Raw genomic sequence first — 27,486 nt, 5'->3', positions numbered from 1 at the left:
TGTCCTGTGGAAGCCGCGGCTGGAGAAGGCAGAAAACCCTGCCATGAGTTTCTAGGCACTGTTAATGGAGAAAGATAGCAAGGGACTTGGCCGAAACTAGATTGCTACAGTACCTAGAGAATGCCCACGACATGGGGCTTATTGCTGTGGCATAACAAATACTTTTTATTACGGTGTCAAAAAAAAAAACTTTTTATGACATGTGCCCATTCCTCCATTTTCTCTCATTCTTGGGAAAAATGGAAGTCTGGAAGCGTCCGACGGGAACCAGACGATGAAGTCTAAACTGGTCAGTGAGGTAGAAATGAAAACAGAGGGAGACATCACCAGAAGACTGGGGCGAGGAGGACTGGTGGACACCGGGTACCGCGGGAAGGCCTTGTCCGGGATGAACCGGAGGGGAGCTTCGGGACGAACCAGGAGAGCTCCTCGGAAGGCAACAGCCCGCGAGCCGCACTCCCTTCCCCCCACTCAGGCCCCAGCCGGGCCTCAGCTCGGGCGCCGCCACCGCCCCTGTTTTGTTTCCATGGCGACAGGCAGCGCGAGGTCCGCTCCAAACATAACGCGCTGTGGAAAACATGCGGCCCGGGGGACCCCCCCGCAACCCCTGCTCGGGGCAGACACCTGAGGGGGCCCGGGGTTGTCGAGGCCACGTGCAGTTTGGCAAGAGCCCCCAGAGACCGCCGAGCCGCACCCGATGCCCCTCTCCCAAGCCCTCCGTGTCTGCGGCGGTTCGCGGCTGCATTCGGCACAGGCGCCGCGACTCTCCCCGGAGCGTCTGGACGGCAGCCCTGCCCCCTGGCCGGAGCCGCCTCAGGATGAGCCCGCGGCCGCGCGCCTCAGAAGTCCGCGGCCCCACCTCGGGCACGCCCGCCGCCTCTCAGGCCGCGAGAAACCGCGCCTCCCCTGGGGCCTCCGCTCACCCCCAGCCCCCAGTGGCCCGAGAGGCGGTGGCCAGGGGCGGGCCCTGCCGAGGGAAGGCGGGCACTTCTGTGGAGCTGTTTCCGGGTCAGAGAGTGTGCAAGATGGCGGCGCCCATGGAGCTATTCTGCTGGTCAGGGGGCTGGGGGCTGCCGTCTGTGGACCTGGACAGTCTGGCCGTGCTGGTGAGGGATGGTGCAGGCGTCCTCTGCTACGCCCTGGAGGCCCGGGGAGGGGGCCCGAACTCTGCCGGGAGCCTAAACACGAGCGTATTGAGAGAAACTGAGGCAATCAAAGGCCGACGTGGGCTCAGTGACTATGCTATGATTTCCTAGGATAAGACTCGTGTAGCAGTGGAAGCAGGTCTAATTGGGATTTCAGAGACGCCTTTTAGACCTTGCTAATCCATTTATTGTCTGTGTGACCTTGGGGCAATCCCTTCTGGACTACCTCGGTAATCTTAGACTTGGCATGTCTGCCCCTCAGCCCCCTTCACCCCCTTCTTCACTAAGAATTGATTGAGTGTAGTTGGTCGAAGAGCAGACAGCCCACAGCCGGACCAGAGTCCAGGAAAGCTCTGTAACTAGACAGGTTTGCTTCACTTCGCTCAACCTCTCGGGATTATGCACGCATTTACTATGCTTCTTACAGATAGATGCCAGACGTTGCCTTGCAATGTTGTTTACAGAAAATCAAACATGTAAGCAGAAAATAAAACTTTCAGGTACTTGATGCAAAAGCAGGAACAGTGTACAGAGATTGCCAAAGTAAGTCAGTACTTCCAGGGGAAGGGATAGTAGTGATGAAAAGCTTTTGAGAGTGTAGGCGGCAGAAGGGAAGGTAAATTTTCCTGATGTGGAATTGTGGGAACGGACATAATGAACATGCCCGTAATCTCTCTGAGTCCCGTTGGCCCTTTGTGAATGGGAATGGCTCCTCCTTCCACCCCTCCTCTTGGTATAAAGTGCCAGGTATAGCTCACGGCACATAATGGTCTAAGGAAATATTTCTTTGCTTGGTTACTTTGGGAAGCCATACCCGGGCCTCTCTCCCTTCTGCTTCCTTCTCTGCAGACCTATACCAGATTTACAGGTGCACCCCTGAAGGTACACAAGATCAGCAACCCTTGGCAGAGCCCTTCAGGTATACAGGTGACCCTGTGAGGAAGGGAATTGTGAGGGGCGGAGCAGGAGTAGGCAAGCTATGATCTATGGACATACTTCTTTCTCAATATCAGGAACTCTGCCTGCCCTTCGAACCAGTAGTGGAGAGGTTATCTCAGTACCGCACAAGATCCTCACCCATCTCCGTAAAGAGGTAGGTGGCTGGACAGGGGTGACAAGGAAATCCAGTCGACACATGCCAAGTGAGATAAGGGTGTTCCAGAGCACCAAGGGTGGGGTGAAGACCGTATCACTGTGATAACCACATACTGAACGTAGAGGACTGTGGGGAAGGGGCAGACTGAGATCCAGTTTATTCTGAATGCTGGGTAGGGCGGGAGAAAAATGAGGGAGGCTGATGAGACATGGGAATAAAAAGGAATAGAGAACGGCAGTTGGCTTTGGGGAGGCCCTGGAAGCAGAACTAGAAAGGAACTTCTAGAAATAGGTATGGGGGTGCATACATATAATCCCAGTACTTGGTAGAAGCAGGATGATGAGAAATTTAGAACCATCTTTGGCTATATAATGTGTTTGAGGGCAGCCTGGGATACATGAGACCTTGTCTCAAAAAGAGAAAAAAATCAGGTTTCATGGTGGACACATTTAATCCCGGCACTTGGAAGGCAGAAGCAGGCAAATCTCTGTGAGTTGAAGGTCAGCCTGATCTATATAGTGAGTTCCAGGCCAACCAGGGCTAGATAGTGAGACTCTGTGAAAGAAAAAAAAAAAGAGTAGGTGGTCAGGCTAGAGAATGAGAGAAAGGAAAGAAGAAATTTCTAAGGCTATCTTGTTTCAGGGGCCAAACTATGCTTTAGAGGGGATTTGGGATGGACAGAGCTCAGTGCCAGGCTGAGAAATTCGAAAGAGAATTATAAGAGCTTGGGAGGCCTTAGTTCTGTTCTTCTGCTTTTGACTGTGATGTGAAACAAGTAACTTAACTTTTCAAAGCAATAAATTCTCCAGGCAATAGTGGTGCACGCCTTTGCTCCCAGCACTTGGGAGGCAGAGGCAAGTAGATCTCTGTGAATTCAAGGCCAGCCTGATCCAGAAAGTGAGTTCTAGAACAGTCAAGACTACATAGAGAAGTCCTGTCTTAAAACAACAACGACAAAAGCAATAAACTCTTGTTTTTGTTTTTAAATGTTTATTTATCTTGTGGGGGGGTGTGCACGCATGCTGCAGCATGCTTGTGGGTGGTCAGAGGACAGTTTTTGGGAATAAGTCCTCTCCTTCCATGTGGGCTCTTGCGATGGGACTCATGTTCTCAAGCTTGCTAGTAAGTACTTCTACCTGCTGAACCATCTCGCCAACGAGAACTCTTTAAAACTTGGGGGCTTAGCCAGCATGCTTTAAAAGGTCTGGCATTGGCCAGGCGGTGGTGGCGCACGCCTTTAATCCCAGCACTCGGGAGGCAGAGGCAGGCGGATCTCTGTGAGTTCGAGACCAGCCTGGTCTACAAGAGCTAGTTCCAGGACAGGCTCCAAAACCACAGAGAAACCCTGTCTCGAAAAACCAAAAAAAAAAAAAAAAAAAAAAGGTCTGGCATTGTGGTGTTGTTCCAAGAGGGAACACACCATCAGAAATAGGAGCCTCGGTGTTGTTCCAAGAGGGAACACACCATTAGAAATAGGAGCCTCGGTGTTGTTCCAAGAGGGAACACACCATCAGAAATAGGAGCCTCTTTCTCATCTCTACTTTCCAGGGAGCTGGGAAAGTAATAGAAGCTTAGAGGCCCGGAGAAATAGAATCCAAACAAAAGCCAAGGTTCCTGGCAGGACCTGGGTTCCTGCCTTGATTCCTTACATATAAACACAGCGTTTCCAATTTCCAAAGTGTTTTTTCCTAAATTATTTCCAAACCCAGCCACACGGAGAGAAAAAGATTACTATCTCATTCCATAAAGGAGAAAGTGAGGTTTGGGAAATTTAAGTATCATACTCAAGAGGTTGTCTGGGGACAAAGCTTTTTAGTACATGGAAGGAGCCACTAAGCCCCAGACTGAAGCCTGGAAAAGTAGGCCCCACTAAGACACGAGTCCTGGCAGGATGTATGTGCAGTGATGGCACACAGGCTTTGAGTGAAGCAGAGGAGAGCCAAGAGCTTAGTCATGAGAGACAAGTTGGAGGTGGGGGTGGCTGGGCATAAATTTACTGGGTTCAAGGAGGGTAAGGATGGTGCCCCCTAATTTCTGCATCACGGGCTGAGGCCCAGCCCGCAGTGAGCTCCGCTCTGCTGCTCCGCGGTGTCTGGATCAGGAAGCTACTGTTAGAAAGTTGGCTGTCAGCGGCATGCTGCCAGCTTTCCGTGGAAACTCTGGGAGCTGCTCCCACTGTGCGGCCAGGCCTCCTTTCTTCCCCCAGTGGGTGCAGGACCTCACCAGCCAGTGGGCTGCAAAGCCCAGGCTTTCTGCCAACAGCAACAGGCTACTGGCTGGGCTGAGGCAAGGAGTCCTGAGCAGGCAAAGCTCCCGATTCTCCCTCTGCTATGCTCAAAGGCTGGTGTGGGGTACCATCCCTTCTGAGAGCGTGCCCTGCACTCCTTTAGTGTTCACCTCACAAACATTTCTTCCACAGAAGTATAACGCTGACTATGATCTATCAGCTCGGCAAGGAGCGGATACCCTAGCCTTCATGTCTCTGCTGGAGGAGAAACTCCTCCCTGTGCTGGTGAGTACGTCTGGCCCTAAGCATGCACAGCCTGTGAGAAAGGGGGCAGACATACACATCAGAGCAACACGGGGCTTAGAGTTCCACCCGTGATAGGCAGGTGCACTGGCTCACATTTCCTCTCCTCTTCTGTCTGCCCGACCCAGATACATACTTTCTGGGTAGATGCCAAGAACTATGTGGAAGTGACCCGAAAGTGGTATGCAGAGGCTATGCCCTTTCCTCTCAACTTCTTCCTGCCTGGCCGCATGCAACGCAAGTACATGGAGCGGCTGCAGCTGCTGTGTGGCGAGCACAGATCAGAGACTGAGGAAGAACTAGAGAAGGAGGTAGCACTGGAACAAATGAGAGGGCTGAGAATGAAGAGTGTCCACAGTGGGGGTGCCACAGCTCCCCACCACATTCCTGTGTCCTTCCCTACAGCTCTATCAAGAGGCTCGGGAGTGCCTAACCCTGCTTTCTCAGCGCCTGGGCTCTCAGAAGTTCTTCTTTGGCGATGCGTGAGTCTTAACTCCAAGGGGAACAAATGGATGTGTGAAGAAAATCCAGCTTCAGGTGTCAAAGCCTGAACTGGGGCGTGAACAGGAAGTTCTTAGGACAGGCACTGACTCTGGTCGGGGACGGCATATGGGGCTAGAAGCTCCTTGGTGGTACAGGAGGGAACTGTTGGGCTGTGGGGCACTCAATGTGTCCTTTATGCAGCCCTGGGATAGAGCTTCATTCAGGGCCAGGCTGGCGCCACCTGGGGGAAGACTCCCCTCACCAAATCCAGAGCTAGGTGTCCTGCCCTTCCCCTGGTGACCCCTGCTGCCCAGAGCTTACTCCACCAAAGCAGACTTTTTCCTCTTGCTCCATGCTGACCCTCTGCACGGTTGTCCACTTCCATCCCACCCTCTTCTGTCTCTCCAGCCCTGCCTCCCTGGATGCCTTTGTTTTTAGCCATTTGGCCCTGCTGCTGCAGGCAAAGCTGCCCAGTGGGAAGCTGCAGGCCCACCTTCGTGGGCTGCACAATCTCTGTGTCTACTGTACCCACATCCTTAGCCTCTACTTTCCTCGGGATGGAGGTAAGGAACGGATGGGGAGGAGGGGCTGGGGTCCAAGGACTACCTCCCTTGCCCACTTTCTTTTCTTGTCCCCTAGCTGAGGTACCACCTCCACACCAGACACCAGCAGGCCCTGAGACCGAGGAGGAGCCATACCGACGCCGGAACCAGATTCTGTCTGTGCTGGCAGGGCTGGCAGCCATGGTGGGCTATGCCTTGCTCAGTGGCATTATTTCTATCCAGCGGGCATCTCCCGCTCGGACCCCGAGCACCCGGGCCTTGGGCATGGCTGAGGAGGATGAAGAAGAATGATGTGTTCATGCTCTCAGGACTGATTTTTCTACTGTCATGCATTCCAGATGCCCCATTGTTAGAGCACCCAGAAATGGGGTGCTATCCCTAGAATAAAGCTGTTCACACTAACTGAGACCAAACATTTTCTTTGTTATGGGTCTGCCATTTTCCTAGCTGCCACAATAGGAATGCATAGGTGTAGGCCTCCCCACTGACACTACTTTAGTCCTTACACTGACTTACATTGCTTTTCTACATAGGTCCATCTTCCCAAATCTTCCCCATCCCTGTCTTGTGTTTACAGACAGTGAACTCACCCGAGGCCTAGGCCCAGTTTCCTCATGCAGCTAGTGCATGCGTGGGGAACTGTGAGGACACCAGGGCTTCCCACCCCTAGCACATTCTAGAAGGGAGAACAAGACACCCAACCCTTGGCCCGCGCCTGTGCCACTGTGAAGTCACCCGGGAGCACATGAGCTAACTCCCTTTAATGTCCATGCTGTTCTGTCACTGGCGCCGCCACAGGTAAGTGTGAATGGAGTAACCAGGTGAGATGGTCTCCAGGAAGCCCAGGTCAGGGTCACTGATGGTAAGAGGAACGTCCTTGGAGGAGCTGGGGAGAAGAAAAGCTGAAATCAACCCGCTGCAGCCAACCCCCAACGCTGCTCAGGCCCAGACCTGCCCTTGTACCCAGCTTACCGGTTTAACACTACTACAACTGCAGAGCCGTCAGGGCGTATCAGTGCCACCGTGTCCAAGTCATTCTTCTCACTGGCCACCAGCCCTATTCTCTGGGATCCCTCAGGAATGAACTTGCTGAATGCAAAGACAGGCAGCATCACGGACTACCCTGAGGGCACTGTTCCATCAAGCTTCACCAGCATCGTCTCTGCTTCTGAGACCAAAGCTGCCTGGGGATGTGCAACTATAGTCCAGCTGTGTGGGAGACCCGGACAGGGGCTGGGACAAGACTCCCTTCACTCCTGTGCTGCTGGGCCTCTGCCCTGTCCTTCATCACGGCTCTAGCATCAGTCACCCAGGGATTACCTGTGACTATGGTGCCACCTAGTCACTTCCTGCCCACATGGTGCAATAGAGGAGGAGTGTGCCTCTCCCAGGGTTGCCACCCTGAACACCTTCCAGCTCCTTCATGGTATAGGATGATGTAAGCCTGCTACGGAGTATGGGTGCCCACCCCCTGCTCACCTGAAGTGGCCAAGGTGGTAGAACATGGGCTGTTTGTAGAATGTGTCTTTGGGGATGTCTACAATAATGGGGCTGTCAACAAAGTTGCGGACCCAGTTGGGCCCTCCCTCAGGATTCAGAGCAAGGTTCCAGTCGGTCCATCCTGCCACGTGGTAAAGAAGGTTCTAGAGTCGAAGCAAGGAAAAGTTAACTTAAAGATGGGTATCCTTAGAGAAGACAGGTGAGAATCACATAAGGGAGCTGGGCTAGGAATGGCTTATTCCTTTGAACGAGTGTCCTGTCTCAATATCTGGAAAGAGGATTGTGAGGATGAGGCATCTCGGAACCGGGAAATTGGAGGCAGATATGGCCCTCTGGCCCCAGACATGAAAAAAAGGACTGATGGGAATATACACCTGTGAAGAAAATGATAACCCTGGCATCCCACAGTTGCCTCAAAGAGCAAGCTGCCAAGCCAGCTGAGAAGGAAGGCCTGTTTGCCTGTCCCAGATGGTCTGTGTGGGAAACTCACCGTGATGATACTGTGGCTGTACTGCGTCCCTCGACCCCAGGAGCCCAGCCGGACACTCTGTTCCCAGAACTTGGAACCCACACAGGCCTCTGAAGCAAAGAGTGTTGTGTTGGGGAACAAGCGGTGTGTCTCCCCTAAAGTGGCTTTGGCTGGAGCCAGAAAGTCCATGTACCAGTGTACAGCGATGCCATGAACGTACTTAGCGGCCTCTGGGTCTGAGAGCACCTACAGAGAGGAGGGAGCATTAGGAATGGGGAGGCCTGGCCACAAGTCCTGCCCAGAGGGCTCTGAAGGGAAAGGAAGTGACTGGCAGGATGGAAGACCTGGGAGCTAAAGTGACAAGACAGCCATAGGGATCCATCAAGCCCTGGAGTCCAGAGATGGTAGTGTCCCAGGCAACCAGATCCAGCCTAGGGATCCACAAATCTTTCTAGATCTGGCAAAGTACTTGCCATGCAGCTGAGGACCTGGGTCTGATCTCTAGCACCACATCCATTCAAGGCCTTGCGATCCTAGCACGGGGCAGAGAGGGACAGGTGAATCCCTGGGGCACAGGGGTAGCAAACCTAGCTTAATAGGTGAGAGACTCAGTCTCAAAAACCAAAACAAAGCAAAGGCCACAGAAAACTCAGCAGCTGTTGGCGAATCTAAGGGCCACACCTGCACATAAAATTGATATCAAGAGGCCAGAGTATGGTGTCTTGCGCCTTTAATCCCAGCACTTGAGAGACAGAGACAAGTTGATCTCTATGAGTTCAAGGCTAGCCTGGTCTACAAAGCTCTTAATTGGCCTTGAAGAAGTCAGGTGTGGTGGCTCATGCCTATGCCAGCACTTAGGAGGCAGGAGGGTGATAACTTCAAGGCCAGCCTAGTGTAGATAGCAAGATCCTATCTCAACTCTGGCATAGGGAAGGTAACCTAAAATTGTAACCAGACATTTTGGGTGGTGACTTGGGATTCACTGGGGCACCCTGAGAAGTCCTAGACCTTACCACCTGTGCCCAGCGGGGCAACAGCAAACGCTGATCATCTAGCATGAATAGCTGGACATCATGAGAACTGCGGGTAAGCACTGGTCCTAGGTCGCGGGCAATGAAGTCTCTCTGATGCTCAGCAGTGAAGCCCAGGCACTGGAAGGGGTACCCAGTCAAGAGTCCTGCAGAAGGCTCATTCTCCACTGTCACGGCCCAGAATTTTATCTTGTACTTAGCATAAGCATCCAGAAACCTGGCAAAAAAGGGCATGTGTGATCAAAGGCAAGAAAGTGGATGGAGACCTTGGGATAGGTCTTGGAAATTTACAATCTGAAAGGCACAGAACGTAGAAAGATGAGTTGAGACGCAAATCTGGAAGTGGAGCAAGCCAAGGGGTAGGATATAGACCATGGTGTCCCAAAGAGGTTGGTACAGACCCCATGCCTCCGATGGTCCCTTACTTGACAAAGTAATTGGCCCAGGTCTGGTGATAGATATCCCCTGGTTGTCCCTTGAGGGACCCTTTTCCATTCACTGCTCCGTTGGTCTTGAGCCAAGTGGGAGATGTCCAGGGACTGGCAAAGAGTGAGATGGGGCGTGGGGACATCTTCAGGGCTCGGTGAATCAGGGGTATCTGGAGATAGATGTCGTGAGGAGAGAGGCACCCAGAATTGGAACACAAACTGGCCCAACCAGTGCATCAGGTCCAACCACCAGCCCCCACCCTCCTACCCCAGGGCAAGTAGGCTGCAGGAGAAGGGTTCTACATGACCTGCAGAAAGTTCTAACCTGGCCCTTCCCAGCTGTCAGTCTCAGACAGCAATACCAATAGGACTGAAGCAGCCAGAATGCCCACCTTGAGCTTGGTGTCTTCTTCTGGGAGGCTGAAGTTGGCTAGCTGGAAGTCATTAGGGGTGTCAGCATAGGTGTAGACACGGATGGAGAAGTCACAACTAGCCATGGGTACCCGGATGATGTTATATTCAATTCCTGCAGAAAAGGATGCCCAAGATAGGGAAATCTGAATCAGTAGAGAATGGAGCTGAGTTTGGTGGCACCATGACATTAGTCCCATCCCTCTAGAGGCAGAGGCTGCCAGATCCAGGTGAGCAGACCAGCCAGAGCTACAAGGTAAGACCCTGTTTCAAATGAACAAATAAATAAAGGGAGGCCTGGCAGTGGTGTTGCATGCCTTAATCCCAGCACTCGGGAGGCAGAGGCAGATGGAGCTCTGTGAGTTCAAAGTCAGCCTGGTCTGCAGAGTGAGTTCCAGGACAGCCAGGACTGTTATATAGAGAAACCCTGTCTTTAAAAAACAAAACAAAACAAACAAACAAACAAAAACCAAAAAGGTGAATATGAAAATTGACTTTAATCACGTCTTAGTCCTCAATAGGTTCTCTTTCAATATGGTCCCTTCTCCAAAGGGAACACAGGGAGTAGGTGTGGAACCATGGAAACCAGAACCTGAGTGAGAAGCCCCTTCTGAGCAGTAAGTACTTAGCAAAATATTGAAAAGGTGATCCCATTTCAGCAGCACTGAGGAAGCAACACTTGGGGGCAAACTTGTGATCCCAGAGCTTGGGAGACCAAGTAAAGAAGAGTTTGAAATCAGTCACAGCTGCATAGAGTGTTCTAGACAAGTCTGATATACAGAAAGAAAGGCGGGAAGGGACAGCGGAAGAGGAAGGAATGAGAGGCAGGATGGGGATGTAGCTCGGGTGGCAGAGCACTTGCCAAGAATGCGTGAAGCCCCAGGTTTGAGCGCCAGCACTGGGTGAACGGTGTGATGACACACATCTATAGTCTAGCTCTCAGCGGACAGAGGCAGGAGGATCAGCACTGACTACACAGTGGATCTGAATCTGGAATACATGAGACCCCCTGGGGGTAAGAAGGGAGGAGGCAAATGACAGGGAAGAACACGAAAGTCAGAGTAAAAAGGCTGGCAGGATGGTTCAGTGGGTAAGGGTGCCTGGTGCCAAGCCAGAGGACCTGATTCAATACCTATGATACACATGGTGGAAGAAGATGACACCTGAAAATTGTTCTCTGACCTCCACACCCATGCACAGTACACACAATAAATAATAAAATGTAATAAAAATTAAAAAAAAATAGGGCTGGAAAGATGGCTCAGAAGTTAAGCACACTGGCTGCTCTTCCAGAGGTCTTGAGATCAATTCCCAGCAACCACATGATGGCTAATAACCATCTGTAACAAGATCTGGTGCCCTCTTCTGGCATGGAGGTGTACATGCAGGTGGAACATTGTATACATAATAAAAATAAATCTTTTAAAAAATAAATAAAGCCAGGGTATAAAAAAATGTATCAATCATAGTGTGTAATCTTGTCCAGACCTCCTCACCTTCACTAGAGAAGTATGATCTGAGCAGCAGATTCTGGGTAGAGGGAGACAAGGCCAGGATGTTGAGAGCAGCAGCGTCTGTCATCGCTCCTCCAAAGCCTTTCACTTTCTGGAACTTCTCTTCTGGCTGCAAGGTCAGTAGTAGTCCTGAGGGCACCGTAGGGAAAGATGGGGGGTAATCAATGTACAGAGGAGAACATACTGATAGCTGATGTGACTCTGAGCCAGGGGACCCAGCTGGGCTTAGAATGAGAACTAAAGCGCCACCTGTGCCAGTGCGGTTGGCCTGGATGGACCCGACACTCAGCTCCATTCGTCGTCCACTTCGAGTGGTCTCATAGCGGCTGAAGGTACCAGGAGCAGGTAAGGTCAGGGGGTCAAGAGAGTCACAGTATGTGGCATTGCAGACACAGACCACTGAGCTGTAGCCAAAACTTTTAGGGATGCAGGGTTGGGCACCTAGAAGGCAGGGGCACAAGCAGAGACAAGCATCAAAGTGGGTGGACGAGGGGAATGGTTGTGCTAATCAAGGAGACCGAGCAATAATTTGTTTGAGCCGGGCGGTGGTGGCACACGCCTTTAATCCCAGCACTCGGGAGGCAGAGGCAGGCGGATCTCTGTGAGTTCGAGACCAGCCTGGTCTACAGAGCTAGTTCCAGGACAGGCTCCAAAGCCACAGAGAAACCCTGTCTCGAAAAACCAAAAAAAAAAAAATAATAATAATAATAATTTGTTTGAAATCCCTCCACTGTACTTCCAGTCCATAGTTGTCTCAGGCACTCTAAAGGAGTTATAGAGTCCCTACTGAAAGTTCTCCACCATAGTGAGAGGTTTCCAAAGGACTATGGGGCAGGGGAATTGTCCACAGTGCCACCCCCCTCTTTGACTTACTTACCATATGCCCATGTTACCGCCTGAAGTAGAAAGAATCCTATAAGCCTGGCAGCCATGACACCTGCCCCACCCAGGTGTTTGAGACACTCCTGAGAACAGAAAAAGGAATGACTAGAAGGTAAGCCCTTCTCTACCCCACAACCCCTCTCCTGACCAGGGTTTAGCTGCCTGTGGATGCTCATAGCTTAGTCTCCATCTTTATTGTGACTGGACAGTGCTCAAAGGCACTGGATGCTCCTCTTTGCAGGCACTGGGCTCGTGAGGTTTCTGTTCACCCCAAAGAGGACTCTCTTCGCTCTCCCCCTCCCCCGCCCACGGATTTCAACCTGCAGCCCCCTCTCCATCTGTGCCTTACTCAGAATTTAGAAAAAGACTCTGTCATTCGTTGAATCCTGTAGTCTGGATGAGCAGAATTTCAGAAGCAAAGTTGACAGGGCAAACAGCAGCCCTGCCCGCTTACCTTGCAGAGGTCTTAAAGATGAGCTCCTCAGAAGCAGTGGGTAAGGAAAAGATTGCGGCAGTTCCAGAGTCTTGGAGACAGATCTGCGAGATAAAAACAGGAATGGAGATAGGTACATAGCTATAGGACTAGCACAGCGAGTTAATTCCGGCTTAAATGGGAAGGACAAAGTCATGTGATGACTAACACAGTCACGTGATAGAGGAAGTGAAGCAATTGAAGCCATGCTTGTAATGGGCAGCTGGGTTTGTTCTGGCTGTTCATTCATTACATACCCTGTAAATCTCTGGGAGGCCTCTGTGGTCGACAGCTCTAGGATGAGGCTAGAACAAGGATTTGTGTGGAATAGGAGCTGAGTAAAGGCTCCTATTTCCAAGCCAGAGGGGACTTAGAGCCTCCAAGGGTCCTGTGCTCACATGCACATACCCACACAGAGATATACATACAGAATTACAAACAGACAAACAGGCAAAATACCCCCACATAGCAGGGCGGTGGTGGCGCACGCCCTTAACCCCAGTACTCAGAAGGCAGAGGCAGGAGGACCTCTGTGAGTTCAAGGCCAGCCTGGTCTACAGAGTGAGTACCAGGACAGGCTCTAAAGCTACAAAGAGAAATCCTGTCCCCAAAACAAACAAACAAAACCCCACATCCACACACTCTTTGCCCTAAGGAGATTATGAGGCCCGAGAGTCAGACAGCTGCACAGTGCTCCAGAGGTAGACAGAAAGAACTGTTGGCAGGTGTGCAGAGAGGACTTCCTGAGAGGAAGAGGGACCCTTTGCGGTTGAAGACCTCTCCATAAAGGGTTCCTGGAGGAGAAGGTGGCTGGAGTTATTACAGTGGCATGCAGGGACTCACAGTCTGGCACTGGGTGGCAGGGCTAAGGGAGGAAGTAATGCCTGCCCACTGGCACTTCCTGATTCCCATGTTGCATCATCAGCTGCTGACTGGAAGGCTATTCATCTTTCCACACAAGACTGGGAGGTTGATGAAGTTCAGAACTGGAGGGCTGTGCAAAGTGAAGCCTTTGGTGGACCCGCGAAGAGGGCTGTCCACGGGGTAAGATTTATTGGCAGTGACACACCGAATGGTCTGTCTGATGCCAGGTCTCTGAGTCTCCTCACAGCAGGACCTCGACGGCAGCATTATCTCACGGAGGCGTTACCGGCTCCGTGAGATAAGCCAAGTGAGCCACTTAATAGGCATCAGAGCTTTATGCTTGTTGACTGCGTCTTTTTATGCTCTTATGATTATGACAGTGAAGTCTTTGCCACACACCCTCTGAAAAATTGATTATTTGTCTTGTATTCTGACAATGTTTAAGGATTGTTTCTGGGAGATACGTAGTGTTTGAGTCCTGGCCACTCACAATCACCTACTGTTTGATTATCATGTTGAGGTCAGTAACTGAATTCCTCTATGCCTGCTTCTTATCCGTGAAAGAGGAGTGGTCACAGGTCTGTTTTGAGAGGAGTACGCTTAGAATAAACAGGGCTGCACACTCAACGTCGCAGCTAAGCAGGCTTTTTAGCAGCTTTTTATAGACTCCCTGAATTCCAGGAAGGGTTGCCTAGGACCTGTTCTCCTCGGGGCCTGACCCATCTAGTTTATGCAGCCACAATTCCACAGCTGTGTGCCGATGGCCTCAGCAATCAACACACTAGCATCTCCAACCAGAGCTTCTCCAACCAGAGATTCTCTTTCTTTCTTTCTTTCTTTCTCTGCCTCCATGTATGCCCACGCGCCAGATCTCATTACAGATGGTTGTGAGCCACCATATGGTTGCTCTTAACCACTGAGCCATCTCTCCAGCCCCTCTTTTTTTCTTTTTTTCTTTTTTTGTCCTGGAATTTAATCTGTAGACCAGGCACACCTTGAATTCTTTTTTTTTTTTGATTTTTTGAGACAGGGTTTTTCCTGTAGCTTTTTAAAAAATATTTATTTATTTATTTTAAATATTTATTTATTATGTATACGATGTTCTGTCTGTGTGTTGCCTGCAGGCCAGAAGAGGGCACCAGACCTCATTACAGATGGTTGTGAGCCACCATGTGGTTGCTGGGAATTGAACTCAGGACCGTTGGAAGAGCAGGCAATGCTCTTAACCTCTGAGCCATCTCTCCAGCCCCTCGCTGTAGCTTTTTGGTTCCTGTCCTGGAACTAGCTCTTCTAGACCAGGCTGGCCTCGAACTCACAGAGATCCGCCTGCCTCTGCCTCCTGAGTGCTGGGATTAAAGGCGTGCGCCACCTCTGCCTGGCTCACACCTTGAATTCTTAGAACTCCGCCTGGCTCTGTGTCCCAAATGCTGGGATTAAAGATATTTTAATTTTGTTTGAATAAGAACTTGATTGTTGCCAGGCAGTGGTGGTGCAGGCCTTTAATCCCAGCACTCAGGAGGCAAAGGCTGGTGGATCTCTATAAACTCAAGGCCTGTGTGAACTACAGAGCAAGATCCAGGACAGCCAGGGCAACACAGAGAAACTGTGTCTCAAAAAACAACATAAAGCCGGGCGGTGGTGGCGCATGCCTTTAATCCCAGCACTCGAGAGGCAGAGGCAGGCGGATCTCTGTGAGTTCGAGGCCAGCCTGGTCTACAAGAGCTAGTGCCAGGACAGGCTCCAAAGCTACAGAGAAACCCTGTCTCGAAAAACTAAAATAAATAAATAAATAAATAAAAACTTGATTTTTTTCTTTTTAAAGACTGATTTATTTTTAATTACATATATTGGTGTTTTGCTTTATGTATGTCTGTGTGAGGGTGTCAGATCCCTGGAACTGGAGTTACAGATGATCATGAGCTGCCACATGGGTGCTGGGAACTGAACCTCTTGAAGAGCAGTCAGAGCTCTTAACTGCTGAACCAGCTCTCTTCAGCTCCCTTTTTTTCTTCTTTGAGACAAAGTTTCACTATGTAACCTTGACTAGAACAAACTATATATACGAGGCTGGCCTGGAACTCACAGAGTTCTGCCTGCCTCTGCCTCCTGAGTGCTGGGATGAAACTTGCACAAGCACACTTACCTCACCTCTTTTTAAAAATGGTTCAATGTGTGTACGGTGGTGGGGAGGGCTGATGGCATGTGCGTGGAGAGCGGAAGACAACTCTGTAGAGTTAGTTTTCTTTCCATGTTTATGTGGCTTCCAGCAATAGTTGAGCCATCTGGCCCATCTGTTACCCCCCTTTTTAAAAACTAAACTTATTTTGTTGTATTACTCCTTTATTGTTTGTGTGGGTGTGCACTTGCCAGGGTGCACTGTGTGGATGACAGAGACAGCATGACGAAGTAGGCTCTCTCCTTTCCGTCACATGAACTCCACGGACCAGACTTAAGCTGTCTAGCTACGCTACAATAATGGATGCACTGAGATTTTACCTTTTCTCTGTTAGTAAAACACAAGTATCTTTGCAACTCTTCTGGTTTGCTTCTGTGATACACACCATAACTAAAACAACCTGGGGAGGAAAGGGTTCTTTTCCTTTTATAACTTCCAGACACCACCCGTCATCATCAGGACAGGAGCTTAGGGCAGAAACTTAATCAGAGGCCATGGGAAAAACGAAGGCTTTGCCCCAGCTGCTTTCTTACACCTACGACCACTGTCCAGGGGCAGCGCCACCCAGTGGGCTGGGCCCTCTCACATCAATCAGCAATTAAAAATATGCTCTACGGGCTAATCAGATGAGTGTCAAGTGTCCTAGGTGACAAACACTAACCACCACAGCAACTAAGAACGATAATGAAATGGCTCAGTGCAAATGCTGGGAAGGGAAAAGTAAAGACACCAAACCCAGAATTAATTCGGCCTGAGGTCTAACTGGAGAAACAGCAGCACCAACCGGAGGCTAAAGGTAATCCCAGCAGCCAAAAGGCGAGTGGGCGGGCCGTGATAGAGGCGGGGGCGGGGCGGGGTGGGATGGGAGGCCGTGAGTCGAGAGGGCGGGTGAGTGGATGGGTGGGGTGGGGAGATGCGGAGAGGCCCGAGTATCGAGGAGGGGGTAGGCGTGAGGTGGGCGGGGCGAGAGGGGAGCGCCCCTCGGAGCCTGCGCGGGAAGAGCTGCAGTACCGGAGTACGCAGGCGACGACTTCGGCTTAGAAAAGGTGTTGAGGTTTTTGTCAGGAGGTGGGATCTCTTACTTCTCATTGGTTCTCCTGGGACAGCGTTGTCTGTCTGACCGGCGTAGCTCACGTGAAGCCTAAATTTGTTCTTGATCTACCGTGTAGACTTTACACTACGGCAAGGATTGCGCGGGGAAGCGAGGGTGGCGCATGCGCCGCTGTGTCTGAATGGCCACGCACTGCTAATGTGATGTGGGGGCCGAGGGGAGGGTGCATCCCACGGAAGCATCCACACGGAAGCATCCCACATTGAGCGCATCCCACGGAAGCAGATCAAGATTCCTGAGTTTACTCCTTAAAGGGCCTTGGCATAGGAAATATCTAGTCTCCAAAAACTACCCCTTTGGGGCAATATTTCCCTCCTACTTCTTTCGGTTGTCCTGGCTGTGTCCCAGCCCTTCCTGAGGCTACACTGTTATGATTGTGAATTATTCAAGAGCCCTTGCAGTTTGACGCCATCTCTGGGCCGTGCCTCTTCCTTTTCTCATTCCTGGAGGGTATCTGCTGCTCCCACGTAATAGGAGCCTAAAACTTTACATTGTCCTTTCTCTGCCACTTTGGTAATTAACGAGTTTTGGGGGTGAGGTATTTTAAGTTTAAGACAGAGTGTCTGTACCCTATCCTGGCCTTGAACCCGCGGTAATTCTCCAGCCTTTCAAATGCTGTGAGATTACAGGTGTGAGCCACCATCATCAGTTGAAGATAGATACACTGTTAGGTTCAAAGAGCAAATCCCTGGTCTGGAGTTTATATTCTATGGTATGAAACTGTATTAAAAAAAAAGAGAGAGAGAATCCGACGCCCTTCCCTGGCTTATGAGCCACTGAATATACATAGTGCACAAATATACACACATGCAAAGAAACCATACACACACATTAAAAAAAATTAAAATCTGGTTCTGCTGGGCCAGGTATGGTGGCACATTCCTTTAATCCCAGCATTCAGAGTCAGAAACACAGGCCAACCAGAGCTACAAAGACCTTGTCTCAAACGGCCCAGGTCTGTTGGTGCTCAGAGTGGAGTCAACAGGGCTCTCCTGCCAGCAGACTGTAGTCTCTGGTCTTCTGTTCGAGTTGGCAGCTTCTGATTGATATTCAGGTGAAAGAATTGGAGAAGCGTGCTTCAGGCCAGACTTCTGAGCTGATTCTCAACCCGCAGTCAAAAGAATCCATCCCCGATTTCCCCCTTTCCCTCCCAAAGAAGGATCTTTCCCTGGAGGAAATCCAGAAGAAATTAGAAGCTGCCGAAGAATGGCACGAGCCTCATACTCGCAAGTCCTAAAGCAGCTTATTGAGAAGCAGGAGCATGAGAGAGAAGTACTTCAGAAAGCCACTGAGGGAGCACCCTCAGCAAAGTGGTGGAGAATCAACCCACAAAATGGAAGCTAACAAAGAGGCTGCCAAACTGGACCGTCGGCGAGAGAAAGACAAGCACCTCCAAGAGGTGTGGAGGAACAAAGAATCCAAAGACCCGGTGGATGAGTCCAAGACCCACTGACTAATTTGTTCTGAAAACTGATTTTTCTCCCTGACCCCTCCTAAATATCCAAACACTATTCTGGCCAGTGTCATTTTACTTTTTCCCTCCTGCGGAATATTCTAGAAACTGATTTATTTATTTATTTGTTTATTTATTATGCATACAATATTCTGTCTGTGTTTATGTCTGCAGGCCAGAAGAGGGCACCAGACCTCATTACAGATGGTTGTGAGCCACCATGTGGTTGCTGGGAATTGAACTCAGGACCTTTGGAAGAGCAGGTAATGCTCTTAACCACTGAGCCATCTCTCCAGACCATAAATAAAAATCTTTTTTAAAAAAAAGTAAGATGCTATTACTCAGTTGGGCAGTGGTGGCTCACACTTTTAATCCCAGCACTCGGGAGGCAGAGACAGGTGGATTTCTATGAGTTCAAGGCCAGCCTGGTCTGCAAAGTGAGTTCTAGGACAGCCAGGGCTACACAGAGAAACCCTGTCTTGAAAAACAAGACAAAACAAAACAAAAACAAAGAAAAAAATGCATGCATATATGTATATATATACATAATTAAAAAAAAGTTGTGGATAATGCCCTAGACTCTCCAGTGTTGAGTAGTGTATAAAGATATAAAAGTTGGGGCTGGAGAGATGGCTCAGTGGTTAAGAGCATTGCCTGCTCTTCCAAAGGTCCTGAGTTCAATTCCCAGCAACCACATGGTGGCTCACAACCATCTGTAATGAGATCTGGTGCCCTCTTCTGGCCTGCAGGGATACATACGGGCAGAACACTGTATACATAATAAATAAATGTAATAACAAAATAAAATAATTATAAAAAAATGTAAAAGTTGGTCAAGGATACCCAGAGAGTAAGAAGAAAAGTAGTAGACAGTGATGTCTTTAAAGATGAGTTTTATACAGGCATTTGGGAAGTGGAGGTAGGAAAACCAAGTGTTCAAGCTCAGGGAGCACTGGCTGCTCTTCCAGAGGATCAGGGTTCAATTCTCAGCCCCCACATTGGCAGCTCACAACCATCTGTAACTCCAGTCCTAGGGGATCTGAAATGTTCTTCTGATCTCTGCAAGCACCAGGCATGCACTTGGTATGCAGGCAAATATGCAGGGAAAATACTCATATGCTGATTCTCTGTGAATATGTTTTATTACCATTAGTTAATAAAGAAGCTGTTTGGGCCAATGCCAGGGCAGAATATAGCAAAGTGGGAAATCCAAGCAGGGACAGAGGAGGAAAGAAGGCAGAGTCAGAGAGACACCATGTAGTTACGGAAGGAGAAAATGCCAGAACCTCGTGGTGATACATAGATTAATAGAAATGGTTAATTTAAGATATAAGAGCTAGCTAGGAATATTCCTAAGCCACTGGCCAAACTGTTGTAAATAATATAGTTTTGTATAATTATTCAGGTCTGGGTGTTCAGGAAATCAACACACAGACTCCATTTACAATACACACTATATAAATAAATAGTTTTATATGGTTTAAGGTTGGGATTAAGGAAATAGCTCAGTATGTAAAGTGCTTGCTTTCAACATGAGGACCCAAGTTCACTTGCTTCCAACTCACATAAACCCAGGGCTATAATCCCAGTTACTTCTATGGTAGAATGAGTGTCGGGGTCCGAGATGGAGACGGGAGAACCCCAGAAGCCAAGGACCAGCTAGCCTGGCAGATGCAGTGGAGAAACAAGAGACCCTGTCTCAAATGCAAGTTCTGACATTGTCTTCCGATGTTCACACACGTGCAATGGCACATGCACCATGCCGTGTGCAGTTTCATACTTACTAGAACACACATATGCAAAGTTCAAGGTGTTAGTATGGTGGTTGAGTGAGCCAAGTTGCTGTGCTTACCTAGTGACCCGAGTTAGAGTTCCCAGGACCACCCGCATAAAAGTGGAAGAACTGACTTCACAGAACTGTCCTCACTTCCACATACATGCTGTGGTGCACATGTCCATATACCATGAGCGTGTGTGTGTGTGAACGCACGCACATACATACAAAAGTGATTTTACGAAAAAAAAATTTAAAGTCATCCTTAGCCACATAGTAACTTTGAGATCCTCTGGGCAACATGAGACCCTGTCTCTCAAAATAGCCATCATTCCCTCCAAAAACAAAACAAAACAAAACCTCACAAAGGAACAGAGATACAATATAGTTTCTGCAAATATGTCCTTAAATGTAGCATAGATACTATTGATGAAAAGCAAGAGTCCAAGAATAGCTCCCCTGATAAACCCACAAACCCACACCACACATAGGAATATCTTATTGCATTTTTTATTTTTGTTTTTTCTTTTTCTTTTTTGGTTTTTTGAGTCAGGTTTTCTCTGTGTCTTTGGAGCCTGTCTTGGAGCTTGCCCTGAAGACCAGGCTAGCCTCGAACTCACAGAGATCTTTCTGCCTCTGCCTCCTGAGTGCTGGGATTAAAGGCATGTGTCACAACTGCCTGACTTACTTTTAGTTTTTTTTTTTTTTTTTTTTTGAGACAGGGTTTCTCTGTGGCTTTGGAGCCTGTCCTGGCACTAGCTCTTGTAGACCAGGCTGGTCTCGAACTCACAGAGATCCGCCTGCCTCTGCCTCCGGAGTGCTACTTTTAGTTTTTCAAGACAGGGTTTCTCTATGTAGCCCTGACTGTCCTGAAACTTACTCTGTAGACCCAGCTGACCTTGAACTCACAGAGATCCGCCTGCCTCTGCTCCCTGAGTGCTAGGATTAAAGGTGTGCGCCATCATGCCTGGCTTTTTAACACAGAAGATAGGGACTGGAGAGATAGCTCAGTGGTTATGAGCACTGGCTGTTTTTGTAGCAGACCAGGATTCAGTTCTGAGCACCCAGAGGCCAGCTACTGACCATCCATTCCTAGGGGACTTCATGCCCTTTCTAGTTTCCTTGGGTACCAGGCGTGGTACACATACTTGCATAAGGCAAAATACTCATAAAGGTAGCCTTTAAAAAGACAGGCAGCCGGGCGGTGGTGGCGCACGCCTTTAATCCCAGCAGAGGCAGAGGCAGGCAGATCTCTGTGAGTTCGAGGCCAGCCTGGTCTACAAGAGCTAGTGCCAGGACAGGAACTAAAAAGCTACAGAGAAACCCTGTCTCAAAAATCCAAAATAAATAAATAAATAAATAAATAAATAAATAAATAAAATAAAAAGACAGGCAGTGGTGGCGCATATCTTTAGTCCCAGCACTTGGGAGGCAGAGGCAGGCAGATCTCTGAGTTTGAGGCCAGCCTGATCTACAGATGGAGTTACAGGATAGCCAGGGCTACACAGAGAAAGCCTTAAAAAAAACAAACTAAACCTACATTAAAAATGTCTTTAACAAACTCCAACTGTGCTTAAACAACAACAGAACAGTCCAAACGAGAAGGGAGAAATTGAAATTTATTGAAGGCTTACTCAGTGTTACAAACATTCATGTTCACAATGTTTCACAGGTCAGGCAATTAAGATTAAATAACTTGCCTGAGGTCATGCAGCTAGAGGTGGCAGAGTTGAAAAGCCACGTAGATTCACGTCTCGTCTAGCCGTCCTCGCCACCACATAGCAAGGCACAAATCTACCTGATCGCCAACACTCAGCCACTGACTATCAGGAAGAGGCATTCTCATGCTGGGGACCGTCACTAAGTTTCCTCCATCAATGCTGTAAGCAGCAGCATCTCCTCCCGCAGCTTGAACACCCATGCAGCACGGGACAGAAGCTCTGCTGCCCATAGGGACAGAGGCAAGCAGCAGAAGTCCCCACAGGCAGGCAGGAAAGGCAGGCCTTGGAGGGGATACAGCAGGTTTCTTTTTGAGTCAGCGGGTACACAGGGCTGCTGGTCCCAACCAGCCAATGCCTGTGGCTCCAGCATTTGTCTGGATCTGGTCATTGGTATAAGCCCAAATCAGAGCCCCGTCTCCCGGCTGCCTCCATTGAGGCTGAGGCTGTGTGGACACACACCATGTTCCAGCCGGCGGCCGGACAGAAGTCGCCTTAGGGAGGAGCCAGAACTCAAATCACCACAGCTACGAAGGTGAAGGCTCTCCCGACCTGATCGTCCCCATGGGCTCCTGCGCACCTGGAAGGGGACACAGGAGAGGGTATTGGTATGGGCCAACCTAAAGCACCAAGCTTTCCCAGTGATGTTTTCCCAGCGCCCCTAACGCTTACCTGTTTATGCCCATGGGCTGCAGTTCCTGCGGGATCTTGGGACTTCCTGGACAGCTGGAGGAAACGAGTGACTAGGCCTCGGCCTGGCCAGCTTCCTTTCAGGTCCCCTAGAGAGTGGGCAGGTGCAGGACCTGAAGGCAGAGGCACCTTCTGGAAAGTGGGCACTGGGCGGCGTTTCTCAGCTGAGCGGGCACGTAGCAGCTTGGGGGAAGGACAGCGGGCTAGGCGGAAAAGGCAGGCTTCAGAACAGAGTCCTGCAGAGAAAGAGCGTGCAGCCAATGTGTGTAGGCCACACAATGACCCTAGACCCTCCAGCAGCCCACCACCCGTGTGCGGACCTGTGTCTGCAGAGGAGAGAGAGGCGGCTTCTTCGTCAAGCACTTTGGTATAGAGGTCCCTGAAGTCAGCTGGGCAGAGAAAAAGGATAGTGTAAGAGCTCTATGACCACACCTCTCCCGCCGTCCCGAGAGCCCGGGCTCAATGGTTCTTACACTCCACCTCTGCCCACAGCTGGATGGTCTAATGTAGGAAGATGGGATCTCCAGTGCTATCCTTCACCGCTGTAGCCTCCCTAGCTCTGTTTAGGACCCCCAGATGGGATTTCGGACACCGCCTGTGTGGCTGGGAACTATTTCGCTTTATATCTTTTCTCAGTAAGAAACAGAGACTTCTGGTTGATCTGTCTCTATAACCAAGTAACCGGTTGTGTAGCCCAGCCTTAGGCGCTGTGGAAATGGTTTCAAGAACCAAGTACTGCTGAAGCCTCTGTCCCTCAGGGGTGAGTACTCAGGAACCTCACAGGGTCCCAGTTCTAATGTTTACCCTTCTCTGAACCAGGTGACGGTATGGCTCACCAGTGTCGCTGGAGGTGGTGAATCCTGGGTCGCTGTGAGACCTTGGCAGCAGCAGTGGTGGAGGAGGTGTCCGGTGAGGAGGCCGGTGCCCGGGCGGGGTGAGGGAACCTGAGCTATCGCTAAAGCGTCGAGCTGGAGCTCGGGCAGGAGGGGGTGCAGCAGAGCGGCTGCCTCCTCTGGGAACCCGCCGTCTCAGCTCGGGGAAGCAAGGTCCCACCCAGGGCGGCCAGCCCTCCAATCGGTGGCAACTGCGAGCAGCTGTGGGGGCACCCAGTGGGGGTGGGGCTTCAGGGGCAGAGCAGGAATAGGAGCGGGCAGCCCGTGGGGGCCGCCGTGGCAAGGGGCTGTCTTCAAAGGGGCCCCGCAGGCCGCAGTCCAGGCTAAGGCAGTAGCCTGCTCTGCTGCGCTGGATGGAGCGGAAGAGCACATAATCGACGGAGCGCACAGAGCCCTGGAGTTCCAGCAGGCATGAGTCTTCTGATGGGCTAGAGCCTCCAGGGAGGTCGCCAATGGCTGACAACACCAGGGACCCGCTGTCCATGGACACTGTGAGTGGCAAGGGAGCACTAGGTAGGATAGCAGGATAGCTGCCACTCTGACTCCAGCTTTATCTTCAAGCAGACAGATAATCCCAGGGTTCTACGAAGTCACAGTCCTCACCTCCAAACACTAGCTGAGCTCAGTCTTGTTTTTCCCTCCCTATGGCCCCACCCTGCCCTGTCAGTTCCGACCCCACTCTGCTCACCATCTACAATGGAGGCCACCCGCTCACAGACACAGGAGCCATCATGAAGCTGAGGATCAAACAGAGTGGCCTGCAGAAGACACAGGGTCAAAAGTCCAGCCCTTCACACTGGCATGACCACTCCCACGCACTGAAAAGACTGAAGACCAGAGGTTCTTGACCAGCTTTGTCACTCTCTAACGTTAGCTGGGTTTGAGACAGGGTTTACTGAGGAACCTAGGCTAGCCTTTAAACTCCTAATCCTGCTGCCTCCACTTCCCAAGTGCTGTGTTTATAGGCATATGCCACTACAGTTGGCTTTGTAGAAGTCACTTATGAGGGCATTAGTTTCCATATCTTTATCTTTTGAGACAAAGTCACTGAAGCCATGGTTGGGCATTGCTGTTTTTTTTTTTTTTGCTTTTTTGTTTGTTTGTTTGTTTGTTTGTTGATTTTTCGACCCAGAAACCCTCTGTAGCTTTGGAGCCTGTCCTGGAACTAGCTCTTGTAGACCAGGCTGGTCTTGAACTCAGAGATCTGCCTGCCTCTGGCTCCCCAGCGCTGGGATTACAGGAGTGAACCATCACACGCAGCGGCACATCTTTATACTAGAGAAATACTAGTTCATCTCCCACCCACCTCAGCAGCTCTAGGGCAGATGACAGCCGACAGAGGGGTTGCTACTGAGATCACGAGGACTATTGATATCCTTATCAAACAGCTATCCACAGCTCCCGGCTGCACCGAGCCCTCCTCACCTGGCTGTCTCTTCGTAGCCCCATAACGGCCTCGTAAGAAGGAGGGCAATCAGTAGGGTACAAGGGCACTGGGCTATCCATGGAGCCATTGTAGGTGATGCTGGCAGGATGAGGAGAGGATCAGGGCCTGGGAAACAGCTCCTGCTCCACAACTATGCCTCCCCACCACTCCGGGCCCAGCCCCAATCCTCTTCCTCAGGTTCCCCAGCAGGACCTCACCCGGCCTCACCTTTGTGCATCCGTTTCTGAGCTGCAGGTATACTCTGGAGGATAGTAGGGTGGTGGGGGCACGGGAGGGACAAACTCCTCCAAGTCCAGCATGGTGTGGAGGAGAGGAGCTGGAGGCGAAGATGTACAAGCCAAGGGCCCTAGGGGGCCTGAGACTGAGCGTTCAGGGGCCAGCTGCTGGGGAGCAAGTCTGGTTTCAAATTTCTTCCCTTTCTGCTATTTTTATGGCCCTACCTTCTCCAAGATGCAGTTCCAATCCTTCTGAACCACACCCAGTTCCTTCTTCAATCTGTGCCTACTCAGTCCCTCCAGCTCTGGCCTTGCCTACCCACAAATCTCTTTCAGTTTCACATCTGTCCACACCACCTTTTCCCTGCCACCACTGTCCATCCTCTATCCCAGCTCCCACCTAGGGCTGTCTTGACTTCAACCCATCCAACCAGTCTTCTTCATTCCCTTTGGTCCTAAACATCTCTGTAATAAAACTCCTCAGGTGACCCAGAGCCCAAGGCTCAGAACCCAGACCTGTAGCTACCACTTTGCAAGTCCAGTTCCACCACGCACGCACTCCATGCTCCCACTGGACCCGTCTGCTTGGGCATCACTCCCTTCTCACCATGTGCACCAGGTCCAGGGAGAAGATCTGGACACAGCAGACAATAGCAGAGAGGGTACAGATTATTGCGGCACAAATGGTGAGCCCACAGACACTGAAGAGGAGGTTCTGGAGAAGGAAAGACAAGGAGAGGAGAGAAGTACGGGGCTAGGGAGGGATAAACCCCACGTATGCAAGGAGGAAGGGATTAGGAACGGCATGTTCACCTTGAGGGCCCCGCGGGCTTCATCGCAGGTGGAGTTAAGGGCAACTTTCAGCTCCTGTCCCCACTCTGGACAGGGTCTGTGTAGAGGAATAGGAGGACAGCACACACAGACCTTCCCTTCCTGTATGGGAGTGGGAAGGGCAAGGCAGCCCGGATCAGAGCAAACTCAAGGGTCCCTCTCGCTTCCCCTAACCAGATGGTTCCAGCTCTCCCACCTCAAATCTCACCGTGGAGCATTCTCGGAAGTCCTGAGCCAGCTGGGCATTCTTACAGGAGAGAACGGAGCCAGCCATGCTAAGCATGACACAGAGCACCGAAAGCAAGGAGAAGAAAGAGATCTGGGGAGAGAGGATGTCACCTCAGAGCCGGGACCTTCCCCAGAACTCCTCTACAGAATAAGCCACCCTCTTTTCCTAATGTACTTTCTGACTGCCTGGCATCAACTGGAAAGCCAGTTCCCCTTCCTGAGGGCATAAAGGGGACATAAAGGGTATCCCCTCTGGTGTTGGGCACCTGCCTCCCAGTGGGCATTGGGCCTTGGCACCTACCACTAGAGTGAATGGACGCTTCCAGGACACAATGCCAACCAACCCGGAGAACGCCAGCTAGGGACAGAGTGGGCACAGGCTCAGCCTGGCAGGGGAAGCACCTGAGTGAGCCCCTGGCCACAGGATGCGCCCAGCCCTACAAGGAGGGGAAAGGACCAGAGAGGAAGGAAAGACAAGCTTGTGGGCTTGAAGGTGAGGAGGGGTGGGGCCTGAGAAGCTTCTCCCACCCCATTACTGTGCACTCTTTACCCAACTCACCGAGAACCCAGCCCAAGACGGGCAGGACCTTTTGATGCTCTCGGTGGTGGTGACAGAGGAGGCCACCATGCTGAAGGTTACCACCAGGATGCCCAGGAGCACCTGGGCTAGCCCCAACGTGAGCAGGGCCTGCAGCCAGGGTCGGTGGAGGCGGAGGTGAGTAAGGCCCCGGGTACTGGGCCGGCTGGTCAGCGAGCGGCTGGAGTCACTGGGCGAGGGCATCATGCCTGCCGCCCGGTTGCCCATACCTCGCTCGGTTCCCCTTGATACTTGGGAGCATCTCAGAGGCGCCCAAGGCCCCGTTCTTTATCCTTTCCAGCGCCCTTGCTGTAAAGCCCACCTCCTGGCTAGGTCCTCTGGGGCATCCCCCAGGGACACCAGCTGGAGGAAGGCCCAAAGGAGGGGCGTCACGAAGGGACAGTGAGGGGCTCCCACCCCACCACCAGACGGGTACCGTGCCCGGGGCAGCGATGAGGACGCCAGAGCACCGGCTCATTGCATTTCCTTAATGAAGAGAGGTGCCGAGAAGGGCTGATCCTAGACTGAAGATAGAGTAGCGTTCCGGAGCTCAGGGAAGGGTGGGGAGGGCAAAGGCGAGAGGGATGCAAGGAAGTCTACAGAAAAGGAGAAAGGTCTGCATGCAGGGACTAGAGGTGCCTTTGGTGATCCAGGGCCGCCTGGTGGGGAGAGGCCGCGGAAACTGGCTTCAGGGTCGCAGGCCCCGCTCCCCTCCCCACCACGCTCTGCTCCCTTAGCTCCTCCAGCTGCAGCAGGGCAGGCTCTAGAGGCGGGGGAGGGGGGTGATGGTGGTTCGGAGGGGTGTGGTGGCTGGTGCAATGCATTCCGGGAGCTGTAGTCCTAAAGCAACCACGGGGAGGGGAGGAGATAGGGAGAGGCCCTCCTCCAACCTCAGCCACGCCCTGAAGCCTAGCTCGTTATGGACCATTTCTGTGCCCATTTTCCGCCCTACCCAATACTTCAGGTTCCTGGGATGCAGAGTTCT

At 51.1% G+C, this 27,486-nt stretch overlaps 3 protein-coding genes and 1 pseudogene across 11 annotated transcripts; 2 read left to right on the top strand and 2 right to left on the bottom strand.

Moving 5' to 3' along the window:
• Positions 1–548: 548 nt before the first annotated feature.
• Positions 549–6,219, top strand: Mtx1 (metaxin 1). The gene is made up of 8 exons (XM_041655606.1): positions 549–1,106; positions 1,995–2,064; positions 2,159–2,238; positions 4,661–4,753; positions 4,900–5,082; positions 5,177–5,253; positions 5,663–5,817; positions 5,894–6,219. The coding sequence occupies exons 1-8, from the start codon at positions 579–581 to the stop codon at positions 6,106–6,108; spliced, it is 1,401 nt and encodes a 466-aa protein (XP_041511540.1). The 5' UTR covers positions 549–578; the 3' UTR covers positions 6,109–6,219.
• A 342-nt stretch (positions 6,220–6,561) lies between these two features.
• Gba (glucosylceramidase beta) lies at positions 6,562–12,652 on the bottom strand. Its single transcript, XM_041655605.1, has 11 exons — positions 12,507–12,652; positions 12,048–12,135; positions 11,420–11,611; positions 11,153–11,299; positions 9,638–9,771; positions 9,243–9,415; positions 8,800–9,034; positions 7,808–8,032; positions 7,297–7,460; positions 6,790–6,906; positions 6,562–6,703 (listed from the first exon to the last, which is right to left on the bottom strand). Exons 2-11 carry the CDS (start codon positions 12,100–12,102, stop codon positions 6,598–6,600), a joined length of 1,548 nt encoding a protein of 515 aa, XP_041511539.1. The 5' UTR covers positions 12,103–12,135; positions 12,507–12,652; the 3' UTR covers positions 6,562–6,597.
• A 3,134-nt stretch (positions 12,653–15,786) lies between these two features.
• LOC121450323 lies at positions 15,787–18,128 on the top strand (annotated as a pseudogene).
• Positions 18,129–21,514: 3,386 nt separating this feature from the next.
• On the bottom strand, positions 21,515–27,260 carry Fam189b (family with sequence similarity 189 member B). 9 transcript variants are annotated; one of them, XM_041656556.1, is made up of 12 exons: positions 26,484–27,260; positions 26,226–26,282; positions 25,893–26,015; positions 25,679–25,798; positions 25,473–25,580; positions 24,858–25,033; positions 24,629–24,728; positions 23,892–23,961; positions 23,147–23,692; positions 22,631–22,699; positions 22,293–22,546; positions 21,515–22,200 (listed from the first exon to the last, which is right to left on the bottom strand). In XM_041656556.1, exons 1-12 carry the CDS (start codon positions 26,727–26,729, stop codon positions 22,027–22,029), a joined length of 2,043 nt encoding a protein of 680 aa, XP_041512490.1. In that variant the 5' UTR covers positions 26,730–27,260; the 3' UTR covers positions 21,515–22,026. The 9 variants fall into 9 exon arrangements, with proteins under 9 accessions (XP_041512490.1, XP_041512494.1, XP_041512491.1 ...); XM_041656560.1 differs by having other exon boundaries at positions 22,293–22,513; XM_041656557.1 differs by having other exon boundaries at positions 24,858–25,030.
• Between the last annotated feature and the right edge of the window lie 226 nt (positions 27,261–27,486).

This window comes from Microtus oregoni, unplaced genomic scaffold (genome assembly GCF_018167655.1).
Source record: "Microtus oregoni isolate MIOR12 unplaced genomic scaffold, Mior012 000007F_ref0000211, whole genome shotgun sequence".
Taxonomy (NCBI): Eukaryota; Metazoa; Chordata; class Mammalia; order Rodentia; family Cricetidae; genus Microtus; species Microtus oregoni.
The sequence above is the reverse complement of the archived record's forward strand: the minus strand, read 5'-3'. Positions and strand labels throughout refer to the sequence as shown.